Source organism: Nicotiana tabacum, chromosome 10, assembly GCF_000715075.1.
Source record: "Nicotiana tabacum cultivar K326 chromosome 10, ASM71507v2, whole genome shotgun sequence".
In the NCBI taxonomy this organism is placed as follows: Eukaryota; Viridiplantae; Streptophyta; class Magnoliopsida; order Solanales; family Solanaceae; genus Nicotiana; species Nicotiana tabacum.
In genome coordinates, this window is record NC_134089.1 from 160,330,471 (window position 1) to 160,346,542 (window position 16,072).

General features: G+C 33.9%; 1 protein-coding gene across 2 annotated transcripts; it reads left to right on the plus strand.

The window, feature by feature from the left end:
* Positions 1-4,628: 4,628 nt before the first annotated feature.
* On the plus strand, positions 4,629-14,715 carry LOC107776304 (DExH-box ATP-dependent RNA helicase DExH6). Of its 2 annotated transcripts, none has more exons than XM_016596191.2 (16): positions 4,629-4,989; positions 6,568-6,658; positions 6,789-7,101; positions 7,253-7,327; positions 7,606-7,650; positions 7,745-7,835; positions 7,941-7,999; positions 9,183-9,344; positions 10,260-10,312; positions 10,607-10,640; positions 10,764-10,853; positions 10,950-11,954; positions 12,247-13,335; positions 13,527-13,808; positions 13,919-14,054; positions 14,139-14,715. In XM_016596191.2, the coding sequence occupies exons 1-15, from the start codon at positions 4,830-4,832 to the stop codon at positions 13,988-13,990; spliced, it is 3,621 nt and encodes a 1,206-aa protein (XP_016451677.1). In that variant the 5' UTR covers positions 4,629-4,829; the 3' UTR covers positions 13,991-14,054; positions 14,139-14,715. The 2 variants fall into 2 exon arrangements, with proteins under 2 accessions (XP_016451677.1, XP_016451669.1); XM_016596183.2 differs by having other exon boundaries at positions 4,652-4,989; positions 9,183-9,362.
* Positions 14,716-16,072: the final 1,357 nt, after the last annotated feature.

The following is a 16,072-nucleotide window of genomic DNA, read 5'->3' on the forward strand; positions in this document are numbered from 1 at the left end:
ATTTACTGTTTATTTCTTTAATTAATATACATAAATCGCATACTGATTATACATATATTTTATATGAACTAGTATCTATGAACGTGCATTGCATGTTAATAATGATACATGATGATTTAAGTATTTATTTATATGAAGGAACAATAAAATTTAATTAGTGGGAGAAAACTTATGTATAATAATACAACAATCCTCTATTGTTGAAAAATATTACTACATTAGCATAATACATGAATTTAAAATTAAAAGACACTATCAAAACTTACACAAATGATCAATTTTGTCATGTTCATTAGATAATTATGTATTATAGTTTAAAAGTATTTAATGTGATTATATCTTAACAAACACTTCTTTGTGGACAATATTTTTTTGTGTATGTTTTCTCCTAATGCTTTGGTTGTTCTGCCTTAACCAGAACTCTTGTTGTCGATCTTAATATCCCTCTTGAAAGTGCAACATACAGTTGTTCGCGCAAGAAAATATATTGCGATAAATATGGTCCAATATTTAGGATGTTTGTCCTTGTGCTTTATTTATTATATTTGCAACATATAAAAATACTAAAAACTATTTTCACACAAATTTGAAAAGATATTCCTTAGTTATGGAAGACAAAAGTTTAATTCAGGGATAAGAATATACTTAGAAGCACATTGATCAGTATCATAATTTTTGCATGTATGGTGTTATGGTCAAAACTTCTATATACCATTGTGTGCTATTACATAACCTATTCGGCGTATCTAAGTTTTTTAGTAACATGACATGCATATTTTTCTTCAAAATCAACCTATATATAATGGAATATCACTTTTAACTTAGTCTATTATATATTCGGTGACACTAACATGCGTAAGAAATAATATACTTGACAACAAACATATATGGTAGAAGGCCATTTGGTATTAAAGTATTTAAGCGTTCTTCTTGGTAATAATTATTGGTATCATTTTTTTCTGAGTCAAAAACAGAAAAATATTTTGTTTGACTATAAAAGTTTGCAATCAATATTTTATAAGTTGATTAACATATTCATTTATGCTAGCTAAGATATTTTTTTAATTCTATCATGCGATTTGCACAAATTGCGTTTTATCTAAAGATAGAAATGTTCCCTAACTAAATGCACTACTATTACCATTGGGATTGATAATCAAGTGTTGAAGAAGAACCAAATCATCTTTTATTGGATGTTCTTCTTCGTTTCCGACGCGAAGCAAGAAAATATTGTATACTAGATCTGTTCTTACTTTATATTTCTTGTTAGTTGAATCTTTTTTTATTTGAGGTCGGGAGTATAACTTTGGCAAGCTAGCTTTTATAGTCTCAACTTTTGTCGATTTTGGAACTACTGGTAGCACGTGACACAAATTACCTCCCAAACCATTAATTTCCCACCAAACAGTTCATTAATATTCAATATATCTCTAGAACTCCGGGTAATTATTTCGATTATTTGACACTTAGCCATAAGTGCTTCATATCATATTATTTCCTTATAAATTTAGCGCCATTGCTCTGCTTTGATATATTTGTGATGGTTATTTAAGTTATTTAAAGATGTATATCAAATCTAAAGTGGGTGGCCTCACAATAAAATTGTTATTGGTACACCATTTGCTATTATTGCTAACAGTGTCATTCCTCTTGATATGATATTTGTAAGCAATGCATGACATAAAAATATTATTTCGATTCCGCCGGAGGCATCTACAATGAATAATCTCATTATAGCATAGTCGACTCTGTATAATATAGTGTTGAAAGCTTGTTCTTGTTTAATATTTAGCTTTGATTGTGCTTCCTTGGACACTTGTAAGCATTTTGATTCTTAATAATATACTAACCTTTTTACTTTGTGTTCTAACACTCTTTTTATGGAATAAATTTATGTACCCTAAAACTTTTTTTTAAACTTGAATAAAAATTTTACTCATATGATGAATGTAAAAAATAATTGAATTGGATTCTCTTGCTAAATAATTAATTAAAAGATTTAATTATTTAATACATAAAAAATAATTTATTCTATGTTGATTCAAATCTTAATATTAGTTCATCTCTTGTTTTAAATATTTAATCTTAATTATAATTTTATCCACTATAAATTTTATTTTCAAATAGTAAAAGATTGATATAACATTTCACTTTTAGATCTTTATGTCTGTAGAATTATTAGTGATATTGACTCTTACCTACCATTTTTTCTCTTTCTCAGACATTTATATTCTTAAATATTTTCTTAGTTGTTGTTTAATATTACACAAAAAATTGACAAAAATATTATTTGAGTAGAAAAATAGTTTAAATATAATATAAAATATATTTTCATGGAGGTATTTTTTTTAATTTCAACTTTTTATGCGATTCATTTAATACTACTTTTATTTTTTCTTGGTATTGGACATTATAGAGTGGTAATGTACTGCCAATACGGAGGATTTTTATGAAATTAATTTTATTAAACCTTACACATATTTTTTATAAGAATTTAATAGATAAAATTTTATTAATTTTAAAATCTTAAATATTAAAAATTAGTATAGAAGGTATTGTAATTCAAAAAAATTTACTGCAGTTATGTTCTTTCCCTATGAATTCTTCCGTTTAATATTTTAGGACTATTTTGATATATTAAAATTATATTTATGCTTTTATAATAATATAAGCTCCCTTTTTTTCTAGATGAATTTGGACAATAACATACATTCTCAAATTAAATTAGTAATATGACATTATAATACATTTTCAAATTAAATTAGTAATAAGAATTTTTAAAAAGTATATCCTAAAAGTAATAGAATTACATGACTAAAGATATTTATTTTTTCTCAAATATATCGGAGTACTTATTTTACATATTGGGTGAAAGTTCTTCAGCAATCTGTTACGTAACTTAATAGTATGTGTCATCTCACCGTGATAGTTTTTTAAAGACATTATGAATCAACTATGGGATGATATTTACTCGAGCAAAATTGAGGAGGACAGTTACAGCCGGAAAGTAATTATACTAATAGGATTCTTAACGTGTAGTATTATGTCCTAAAACTAATAGGATTATAAGGCTAATATCTGGAATTCCGGTTATATCCTTTTATTATGAGTTATTATACTTAATATTATAAGGTTATTGTTGTAAACCGATATTGTATTCATGCTTTTATAATAATATAGATAGATAGATATAAATATAGATATAGATTAATATATATTACACATCATCTATTTTTAATTTATGCGGTTGTGTGAATAATTATTTAGGTTAATTCTTAAAAAGAAACTTCTAACCCATGAACATTTTGTCCCAACACCATGCTACAGACTTGCATCGATCATGGGCTTTAAAGCCCAATTAATTTCACAGGCCCACTGTAAGGGAGAAGCAGAAGCGCTATCGATTACACGCGGGATCTTTACACAAATAATAGCCGGACCATTCATACTGATATTTGAAATTATACCAAATTTATCTGTAGTACTGAAACAAGAGATCAATTGCTTTGAACTGAAATAAGAGAGTAACAAGTTTTCGTAGTTTAGTTGGTCAGCTCTGCTTAGTAAGCGAAGGTCTTGAGTTCGACTCTCAATAAGATCATTCTATATTTCTGCATTTCGCTTGTATTCGTTGCGCCTAGTTGATTAGACAAACTATACTTACACATAGTAATTAGGCTCTAAATTATAATGTTTTATGAAAAAATTTCATATATATATGTTTATAATACACACATATAGATATAAATATTTTATTAACTATTATTTTTTCAAGCGCCTAAAAATATACATTTTTTATTTTTGGGCAAAATATTCTTTCCAACTTCCATCACTTGTGTACTTCTATATTTTTTCCCGGCCTTCCAAGTCCAAGTCCTATATCCCAACTTCTATTCAAGTACGGACTTGCGGTTACAACATCACATGCACATAATAGTTAAACTTCTGTGCTATTGTATACATTGACGTTGCTGATTTGTAAAGTTAAGTAGTTATATTTCTTATTTTCTAAATATTTTTAACTGTACACAATGTAATTATATAATTTAATGTTTAGCTTCTAACTTCATATTTAAGATGTTAAAAATTAATGTATCAATTCATACCGATTAGTGTATTGTAACATGTCATTTTCTGGACATAAAAAATTATTTGTGGATAAAAACACCACCTTACAATCGAAGAAAGAAGACAGTCAAATCACTAATAAAAGGTATGTGAAGATGGCTTGACAACAAATTTAGTGAGTTTAATTGAATTCAGTATTTTTGGATAAAACTAAACTGTTATCGACTTCATCCGGCCGTCTCCTCCGCACACAAATATATATTTTTTCAACAATTAAATTAGGCAAAGGCGAGAGGTTCCTTAAACAAATATATATAGTTCTCGATAAATAAATTAAGCTACTTATTGTTTTCCAATAAATAGTTACAAGGGCATGCGACAATTAAAAAAATGGAAAAAATTAAGTTATATGCTACTACTATGTATATTATTTTTTTTCTATATATTATTACATTACTTAACCCTCCTTTTGTCTCTAGATCATTTTGTTTCTTTTTTTTTGAGTTTTCATCTTTTAATGATTGTTAATACATTTTAATGTTTCTTGTAAATTGTTTGTTGTCCCAAATTAAAACCCAAAAAAAAGAAAAGGGAAAAAGAGAACCATTTATGAGAAGCCTAGACAGAGAGCAAAGAGGAACTTAAGCAGCGCCGCGAAGAGGAAGATAAATCGTACAAGAAAACAGAACAAAACGTACATTGCAGAATATCCCCTGAAAAAACAAAGAGAATCAGATTTTGAGGTTAAAATAGAACAGAAAATGGCGTCAACAGCTACAGGAGCTTCACCATCATCATCTGGGTTTGGTAAAACGAGGCAAAAGAAAGGGAAAAGACAACAAGAGGTTACAAATGTTGCAGAATCCACTCGGATTCGGGTCGCCCAAGTTCTTGAACAGTTCCGTGCTTCTAATGATGAAGGTATTTTAATTGAATTTGATACATCACTATTTATCTATTTATTTATGTAATAGTCACTGTTTTTGCAGTTATACTAAATAATATGACGTCAATTTGGAAAGAGTAATAAACTCAATTAACTTGAATTTCCTTTTTGTTTTCTTTCGTTTGATAATTTTTTTTAACTTTATTACAACTTGTCAAAGAAAAAAGAAAAAAAAAGATTAATACTTTATTGGTTGTATGTTAAGGTCTCATATATTTGTTGCTGAGGACGGTGCTTTGGGAGCTGATATTTAATAAATGGAATGTTTGATGCTTAAAGATTGTAAAATGTTTTGCGAAAAACTGTATTTGATGCTTTAAAGACTGTAAATTGTTTTGCAAAAACTGTGTTTGATGTTTAAAGATTGTAAAATCTTTTGGGAAAACTAAGTGAGGTTGCCTATATGAATCCTCAACGTCGATATCACTCCATTAAGACGTGTTTCATTCGGATGCTCAATAATTTGTTAGACAAATTAGGTTTTTTTCTATCTAAAAACAGCTTAATGGGTGGATAGCTCTATACAGCTGAGACACAAATAGAAACTGAATTGGGGGAATAGGGGCTGTACAGGATCAGGTAGTAAGCGTGGTTTTAGTTGCATATTCCAATTACCGAAGTGTTCATGCTTTTCCTTGTTCTAATTCGACAACTATTACATTATTTATGATTTACATTCATTTTACGTTGCTAGTGCCCTTTTACGTAACTGTTTAGTTTTTTTAGCATCTACATGTGAAATGCTGCTGCTTAAAACTTTAAACAATGAAAATGCTGCATGAGCTGGTTTGCCAAAAGAAGAGAGAAGAAAAGTACTGGTTTTATTACATGGATGTATATCATTTCCAAGTTGATAAGTTACTAGCACCCGGAACCTTATATTCATCTTAGAAGATACACATATAAATAAGGTGTCTTTTCATGATCGAGAGGGTAATGACTTTCTTCATGCATCATTCAACCATTAAATTAGATCTGCTTAACATAGGTATTACACGAATACAAATTGTATGTTCAGATTTCATCATATTAAGTGACTTGTAAAGTACATGATTATGTGAAGGTTTGTGTGCAATTGATGCATTCTTGCTTGGTTTTGCATTGAGAATCTGAGATATGACAAGCTCTTTTCCAAAACGATTGTATCTGCTCATATATGTTTATTCTCGTATTTTCTTTGATACGGATGAAATGAGGCTTGTGGGAAGATTGTGAACGAAATATGTTCTTTTAAGTGATGAACCTGTTACTATAACATATGTCTACTAGAATTGGTGGTTTGCGCTCACCTCAAGGTATTGACCTCTTTCGGTGAAAATCGAAAGCAGGGTAATCCGCATAGTCTGGAAATAATTTAACTGTTCTCTTGTTACATAGATAAAACATCTTTAATGCTCCATTTCTTCTATAATTGTTCATGACATGTAAATGGGGTAATTGTGACTTTATATCCCTCTCCCCCCCAAACACACACACACACACAAAAAAAAAATATACGAATGACGTAATTGTGATTTGTATGTAAATATTAAGATATCTATTTGTTGACGCAGTGTATACATTTGAATCAAACCTTTCAAATCGCGACAGAGCTGCAGTTCATATTTTATGCCGGAAAATGGGTATGAAATCCAAAAGTTCTGGGTAGGTGTAGTGAGTTTCAGCATTATAAACATGTTACTTGCATTTTTTCCTTTGCATTTAATTGTCATGTTAAATAGACGGTATATTTTTTTCCTTTTATGGCTTAAGATGATGGACCTGTCTTATGTAGGCGTGGGGATCAACGTCGTATATCTATTTTCAAGACTAAAAATACAGTGGAGACACTGGAAGGAAAGGATGCACTAAGTTGTTTTAAATTTTTTGGAGAAGCAAAAGATGTTCTACAGGATTTATTTACAAGATATCCACCCGATAATGGGGAGACAAGTGAACTAGCAGTTGGGAAACACAGTAAGAAAGTTGATAAATATCGAGGAAATAAGGATGATGTGTTCTGTAAACCTGCAATGAACAAGTCTGAAATTGCAAAAAGGGTGGAGTCACTTTCTTCAAGAATAGAAAATACCCCAAACCTGAGACAGGTTTGTTAAGTTTTCTATTTTAGAATTGACTAATGTTATATACCATCTTGATTGAGGTTTGTTAAAGCACCTTACCTTTGTAAGATGCTTTCAAAAGCGAAGAGAACAAGAAAAGAATTAGTAATGGCTTGTTCTGGTTATTTACTTGCAGATTACAGTACAGAAGTCTAAGCTTCCAATTGCTTCCTTCAAGGATGTCATTACATCAACAGTTGAATCTAATCAGGTGACCATTATATAGCATCAAACTGCATGACCTGACTATGCCTTTGTACTTTTTCTTCTCCAATCTCAATCAATAAATGCGCCCGTCACTATGTTCAGCCTAAGAAAAGTCTTTGAGATCAGATAAAGGCTTGTTTTCTTTCATCAGGACTGTGCACTTCTTACCCTCAAAATATTGGCACTGCTTGTATCATTCTGGTTTAATGCCTGATATGGGGTTTGGATGTTTGATCGTTCTCATCTTGGACAGACTATATTATATGTTTATTCCATGTGTAGGTGGTCTTGATCTCTGGTGAAACTGGATGCGGAAAAACTACACAGGTTATAACTTCAAGGCTTTAGTTAGTCTACTATCTTTTTCTCAAACAAATATGTAGTGCTTACTAGATGTAACTTTTTTGTTCCTATGATTCAGGTCCCCCAATTTATTTTGGATCATATGTGGGGTAAAGGTGAGACATGTAAAATTGTATGTACTCAGCCCCGACGAATTTCTGCCACATCAGGTTGGCACCTTATGTCCACTTTGAAGGATCCATTTCTCTCGTGTTCTATGTGGAATGTGGTGGTCAATTCATAATTGTTCTGAGTATTGCTTCTTCAATGTGCAGTTTCTGAGAGAATCTCTGCTGAAAGAGGCGAAAGTGTTGGCGACACTGTTGGTTACAAGGTACTACACTGTTCCTAATGTGGTTATTTCTTTTTCAATTTTGCTGTATCACTTTTTCCTTTGACCAAAATATTAGTAAACTGGGGTTTGGGAATTTTGCTTTTGCCTTGTTTTGTATCATTCTTCTTGATTTCTATTTCTATTTATTATATTTGTTTCATATTATCTCGGTAGTGTTACTAATATTATCTTCTTTTGTCTTTTGTCTTCTTGAGCCGAGAGTTTTTCGGAAACAACCTCTCTACTCCTTCGGGGTAGGGGTAAGGTCTGTGTACACACTACCCTCCCCAGACCCAACTGATTTTACTGGGTTGTTGTTTCTTTTACTTTAAAAAAGATTTCAAGACTTCTCCGCTCAATTTCAAGTCGAAAACAACAACTGAGAAGATGTTTAGACTTTCAAACTTGATATCCACATCATGAATTTCTACCAGAGTCAGATGATAAAGTGACAAAAAGGATGAAACATTAAAGTGAATAATATGGAATATTTTTCTTTGATTAGGTAAGGTTTGAATCATATGGAATAAATTATGATGATTAGCAGTATCAAGTGGAGAAAACTGCTAATCCCACCCATGAATCATATGGAATAATTATTTTTAAGATAAGGTTTAAATCATATAAATTATGATTTAACAGTATCAAGTAGAGAAAACTGCTAATTCCACCCGTGTCGTAAATGGATATCCAACCCAATCCATTTCAAATCCTGGCTGAGGTTTTCGACTTTCTAAAAGAGGATTCTGTGAAGGTGAAGTTCACTTTCTGAAATTCTTTCCTTTCTAAAGCAGAGGTTAAGATAAAGCTGTATTTGTCGAGGTAAGGTGGATTATTGCATGGTTTTCAAGAGGAGGTTGTAAGCATTAATTGGAGGTGCGCAACAGAGGAGAGATCTAAGCTTTTAGCTTCCTCACCAGTCACAAAAATTCTTTAATCAACAGATTATTTTATCTTCATGTGCTTATTAACTTTCTAAAGATGATTTATGTGGTGCTTAGTGGATGATGAAGACTGTATTTTTCTGCCTGTTCTAGCACTTTAAATGCCGTCATTGTCACTGTTCTTCCTTTCCATCCCACCCCCAATCCCCAGTCGAAGAAAGACTTCTTCTTTACCTCTTCTCCATTTTACGCATGTAATTTAAGTATGCCTTTAATTACTGAGTTGTGGAAAATTCCAGATACGGATGGAAAGCAGAGGTGGGAAGCACTCATCAATTGTGTTTTGTACCAATGGGGTTCTACTGAGGGTCCTGGTTACCAAAGGAAGTGCCAGCTTCAACAAGAAAGCTCCCAGGAAAATGGGCACGAATGACATTTCTGATATAACCCACATCATTGTGGTACTTTGCATTTCTCACGTAATTAGTGTTCTTACATATCCTCTGAAGCATTTCAACTTTATTTACTGCTCTTACATATGCTATGACCTCTTCTTGTGCTGTTAATCCACTGCTTCTGAGAAGTCCCTCCGTCATCCACTACCTCTCTTCACTCAACTGTCTGTTTGCAATTAAGAAGGAGATGAACATTAAACTAACTCACTTCTTCAAGATATATAAGAAGGCTTCACTCATTGGTCATTTAGAGGCCATGTCCTGGAAGTAGTAGTTTGGCATCTAGGTTATCCTAGATGTTGGTTGATGCAAAATCTTGTTTCCGGTTCTGTGCTTACATAAGCTTTCTCGCTCTTTAAATTTATGGAGGGGTTTGCTAAATATTTTTAAAAAATAGAAATTGAGGGGTTTGCTATTACATAGAACAGATTACTACTGGATGCACTAAGCATTCAAGGTCAAATTTATTGCTATCTATTGGGAAGGAACATATTGAACTTTTGTTGGTGTAGGGTGTTTATCGTTATGCTTAGCAGTTTTTCCCTTTCATATCTAATGCAACACTATAAAAATAGACTTTTATCAGTATATCGGAATTCCATCTAGAGTTCTTGTAAATTTGAATTTGCAGAATAATTCCTATTGAAGGCTTTTGCATTTTCTTCCCTCTTAAAAATCTAGGGCTTGGCCAGATTCAAAGTACTTCTTTAATCTAACAATCTTTGAATGCGGAGGTATCCTCTAAAAACATTTCATAGATCTCTGTTTCATTGTTTGTTTTGTTGCTTGCAAAATTTCTTGATCATGTTATCCTTTTTTACTTCTGCTTGTAGATGATGTTAATACTTTCTAATTTGACATGCACTCTCAGCTGTGCTTCTTCTTTGTTTTCTGCTACCTTACGAGCTTCAAATTTCATAGGACGAAATTCATGAAAGGGATCGCTACTCCGATTTCATGCTCGCGATTCTCAGGTGCACTGGTTTAATCTATTTCATCGGTTACATGTTTCATGGTTTTTTGCCTGTTTTGAATGATCCTTCTGACAGGAGCTGGAACCATAATGTGCTAATCTTTGGCTTGTCAACAAGTCAAGTCAATTAACCTCATTTCTGTTGTTCACTTATGCTAATCTCTGTCCTGATTCCTGAAATTAGCTTGTCATTTTCATTTGACAAAATATTCAAAAGGTGTTAGACCTAATTTCTATTAATTTAAAGTTCCCGTGAAACAGCAAAATGTTCAGGTTAGTCTTTCTTTACTTGCAGGGACTTGCTTCCGTCATATCCAAATTTGCGTCTGGTAAGAACGTATACTGTTGAATTTTTCATTATGCTTTTGTATTGTATAAGATGGTGCCTTTCTTTTCTTGTTTCAACGTGCATGTCATTTGATGATCTAACAATTGAATGAACCTCCAAACAGGTTCTGATGAGTGCTACACTTGATGCTGAACGCTTTTCAAAATACTTTGGCGGCTGCCCAGTTATCAAAGTCCCAGGATTTACTTATCCTGTAAAACCTTTCCCTTAATTCCTAGATGCAGATTTACCTCTTTGTTGATTTGTGATGTGAGTTTTTGAAGTATTTACCCCTTTACACCTATGTCAGGTAAAAACGTTTTATCTTGAGGATGTACTTTCTATTGTAAAGTCAACTGAAAATAATCACCTTGATTCCACCTCAACCGCTGCCATGTCCGAGGAGTCAACATTAACTGAGGAGTACAAAGTTGCCTTAGATGAAGCAATTAATTTGGCTTTTTCAGATGATGATCTTGATCCCCTTTTAGATCTAATATCTTCTGACGGGGGACCAAAAGTGTTCAATTATCAGCATTCTTTGAGTGGAGTGACACCATTGATGGTGTTTGCTGGAAAAGGCTGTATTGGTGACATTTGCATGCTCCTCTCTTTTGGTGCTGACTGCCATTTACGTGCTAATGATGGAAAAAATGCTCTAGATTGGGCTGAACGGGAGAATCAGACAGAAGCTGCTGAGCTAATTAAAAAACACATGGAGAAATCATCTTCCAATTGTGAGGAACAGCAGCATTTACTTGACAAATACCTATCAACAGTTGACCCTGAACTGATTGATGATGTCCTTATTGAGCAACTATTAAGAAAAATATGTATAGACTCAGAGGACGGAGCAATCCTCGTTTTCCTCCCTGGTTGGGAGGATATTAACAGAACACGAGAGAGATTACGCTCAAGCCAGTACTTCAAAGATACGTCTAAGTTTTCAGTAATCGCTCTCCATTCTATGGTTCCAGCTGTGGAGCAAAAGAAGGTCTTTAGACACCCTCCACCAGGCTGCCGCAAAATTGTTCTTTCAACTAATATTGCTGAAACTGCCATTACCATTGATGATGTTGTTTATGTAATAGACAGTGGACGAATGAAAGAAAAAAGTTATGACCCTTATAATAATGTATCAACGCTTCAATCTTCTTGGGTCTCAAAAGCTAGTGCAAAGCAAAGAGAGGGTCGTGCTGGGCGCTGCCAGCCAGGAATTTGTTATCATCTTTATTCAAAACTCCGAGCAGCTTCATTGCCTGATTTCCAGGTTCCTGAGATTAAGAGGATTCCTATAGAGGAATTATGTCTTCAGGTGCTTCATTATTCTTCCTTGTCCTTTAGGAATATGATTTTTATACTGGGAATACTCAGCATGACGATTAAGTGAAATATATTTAGCTTTTTATTGGTAGTTGTAAAACATTAGCTAGGGGTGAAAGAAGGTGAAGAGATTTGCAATAATGAAAATTAAAAATAAAATAAAAATTCCAGTAGGCTTTTGAAAATTATCATAGCTTTGTCTAAAAAAGCTACTGATAGTGAATGTAAACTATTGTAAACAATAGAGCTTGTTGTAAAACAGTTGAATACCTTGTTTTTGGCAGGTCAAGCTTCTTAACCCTGATTGCAAGATAGAAGAATTTCTGAAGAAGACACTTGACCCTCCGGTTTACGAGACCATACGTAATGCAATCATTGTTCTGCAAGATATTGGGGCATTATCAGTTGATGAGAAACTTACAGAGCTTGGTGAAAGGCTAGGGTCTTTACCAGTTCATCCTCTTACAAGCAAGATGCTGTTAATTGCTATATTATTGAACTGCCTTGATCCAGCATTGACGTTGGCCTGTGCTTCTGACTATAGAGATCCATTTACCCTACCTATGTTGCCAACTGAGAAGAAGAGAGCTTCAGCTGCAAGAGCCGAGTTAGCCTCATGGTATGGTGGAAGAAGTGATCAATTAGCAGTTGTGGCTGCGTTTGAGGGCTGGAAAAGTGCGAAAGAAAGTGGCCAAGAGTCGAGGTTTTGTTCTACGTACTTTATATCCTCAAGTACTATGAACATGTTATCTGGAATGCGTAAACAACTGCAATCTGAACTCTTGCGGAATGGGTTTATTCCAGGAGATGGATCTTCCTGTAGCCTTAACGCACAGGATCCAGGCATATTACATGCTGTTCTTGTTGCTGGTTTGTACCCTATGGTTGGAAGACTGCTTCCGCCTCTGAAAGGTGATAGGAGGGTTGTCATAGAGACTGCAGGTGGCGATAAAGTTCGATTGCACCCTCATTCTACTAAGTTTAAGCTTTCATTCAAAAAATTCTTTGATCGACCATTAATTGTATATGATGAGATAACACGTGGTGATGGAGGTCTTCATATAAGGAACTGTAGTGTCATTGGGCCACTCCCACTTTTGTTGCTGGCAACAGAGATTGTAGTGGCTCCTGGAAATGAAGAAGATGATGATGATGACGACAATGATGATGATGGAAGTGATTATGAAGATGCTGATGAGGACGATGGTGAGGAAGATAATTTTAAAGCGGATCAAGGAGAGAAAGTTATGTCTTCTCCTGAAAATACAGTTAAGGTCATTGTTGATAGGTGGATTCCTTTCAAGGCGACAGCTCTTGATGTTGCTCAAATTTACTGCCTGAGAGAGCGATTAGCTGCAGCAATTTTATTCAAGGTAATTTCCTCTATCCTGCACTATTTTAAAGAGAAAATCTCCTCTCCCTCCCCTCCAGCCCCAAGCAAAAGAAGAAGAAAAGAGAGTGAAACAAAGCAAAGTGATTAGGTATCCTGCGCTGGTGCCATGTCAAGATAGTATTGGAGTATGTGATTTTTGGTTGGTTTAATTTGGAATCGAATGTTATGCAGGTTTCACACCCTGGAAAAGTTCTTCCTGAGATTCTTGCAGCCTCTGTATATGCAATGGCTTGCATCCTCTCGTACAATGGGATGGCAGGTATCTCATCGCTGCTGGAGCCTGTGGACTCGCTTACTACAATGGTCAGTGCTACTGAGATTGGTCAGCCTGATCGTGGGAGTTATAATGGAATGGATATGAATCCCAACAATTCTCTCAGTTCACCTATGTACCACGGCCAGCATCAGCGCTCCTATACACCTCATCAAAGAGGCGGCATTCATATATCAAAGGTAAGACAAACTGGAATGATTCATCAAATTTTCATGTTCAAAAGACTTTTATCTCATTTGGCTTGAATTTTTTCAAAACTCTGAACCTCAAAGTCTCTTTACCCATACAGGGATCGTTCATACATGGAGGAGGAGCCATGAAAAGAGATCATCCTAAACGGCAGCGTGGAAATGGATCTTGACAAAACTGATTTTGGCTGATCTATCCACATTAAGAGAGAGAGTTCTCTCTTCACAGAAACAACTGTAAGAATCTTGCCTTTACACTTTTTTTCATGTTGGCAGATACCCCAAGAAGGTAAAAGTAACAGATAAGTTTTTATGTTGTAGGGAATTTAATCCTAAAATGAGGTTTGCTACATCAAAGGGACGATGGATGGGGGTATTAAGCTGCTGAAATAGAGACCGGCTATTAAGCTGTTGAAATAGAGTCGATATTCTAGTTGCTAACTGGATGCAGCCATTATTACACCGTAGCACTAGTTATGCTACTGCTCTTACGAGGAATTGAAGAAGTGCTCTTTGTGTTGGGACTGGATTCTCCCCTCGCTTTCAGCTTCGATGTAGACTTGAAGTCAATTCTGCAATTAAATTTTATGTCAACTGTGCCTGCTGCTTGATAGGTAACTCCAAAGCTGAACAGTGCGCTGAGCCATCTCCGCTACTAAAAAAGTTGCTTCTACATTCCTGTACAAGTCCATTTTCCGGTAGACCTTAATGTAGAGTTTCAGGTTTCTGTTTCCTAACCACATAGGTCCTATGGACCCAGAGATGGTGATAAAGTGAAATCCTCCCATTAGCAAACTAATCAAAAATCAAGGACAACTAACCTATACAACTGAAAAATGTACTGGTTAAGTACTTCTAAGATCTTGTCTTTTATAGCTATATCCATCTTTATTTAGTATGTCCATTTGCCAGTTTGAAGTAGCGTGAATTAGTGATCTATATAGCTACATTCATCTTTATTTAGAATGTTGATGTGCCAATTTTAAGTGGTATTCATAGAATCTAGACTAATATTTTTAACTTGGTATTGGCCAACTCTTATTGCCCCAAGTTTGACTACTCTTCGCCAAATTCAAAAGCGTTCATTTTTTACTCCCATTTGCATTTTATTGACTAGCGGTTTATATTGTGTTATTGCTCTTCCATTTATTTGCTGTCTTTTACGTTGCTTTTTCTGGTTCCTGTTGTTGTTATGAATCTATTATCCCTCGTTTTCTTGAGCCGAGGGTCTTCCGGAAATAGTCTCTCTACTGCTCCGGGTAGGGGTAAGATTTGCGTACACTCTACCCTCCCCAGACTCCACTAGTAGGATTATACTGGATTGTTGTTGTTGCTGCATATTATTGACACCAAACGTCCCGAAGGTGTATTAATAGCCAGACTAGTTCTATGATTCGTTTAATAACCATGAAAGTGGAAATCTTGAACTTAAAAGCAAATGATTAACAAGTTAAAATTGTCAAAGGTGATGAATTTAGTTTCCACGCTGAGTTTTCCCTTAATAGAGATCTTACTAATGGAATTGCCTAGTTGTTCAAGCAAATTTTATTACACATCAAATATTTGGGAAATCAAGTTCAGTTACATTGTAGCTTTTTCCTATTTTTGCCTATAAGATACATAACCAAGACATCTTTCATGAAGATTTAGGTATACATGTTGGCATGTCAATTGTAATTCCGGTATTAAAAATCACCCTTTTTTGAATTATCGCCGATGTAATCATAAAAAGCGATTTTTTAGGGACCGGATAAATTTCGATTTTCGGCTAATCAGCACGTTACAACTCAGTTTTCTGTGTGAAAAAGATTTTATAATTGCCAAAGCAACTGATTACAATAATATATGATCAAATTAGCTTTTCCATCAATCTTGGACCAAAATACAAAAGCTCGTAAAAAGAATATTAGCAATTCAATAGAGAAACACATATAAAGTTAAAAATAATGTGTCCTTTTTTTTTTTTATTCATTTACATGCATTTATAAGAAAAGTTACTTTCACGTCAACTACAAGGTTTCAAAATGCAATGCAGCCTATACTATTTCTCATAGGAGAACCGAGGACAAGTTCCGAGGGTTCGACTGAATCCACTACTTTTAGCTCAAATATATACATATAAAAAAAAAGTTTAAACTTACTAACTCTAGACTTTGAATTCGTCTTTGCTATTTTTCACATAGCATTACAATTATCAATTGACTGAAACTAAACTCTCCTTATAAACAACCAACTCCAATCTGTCTCTTTTCCCA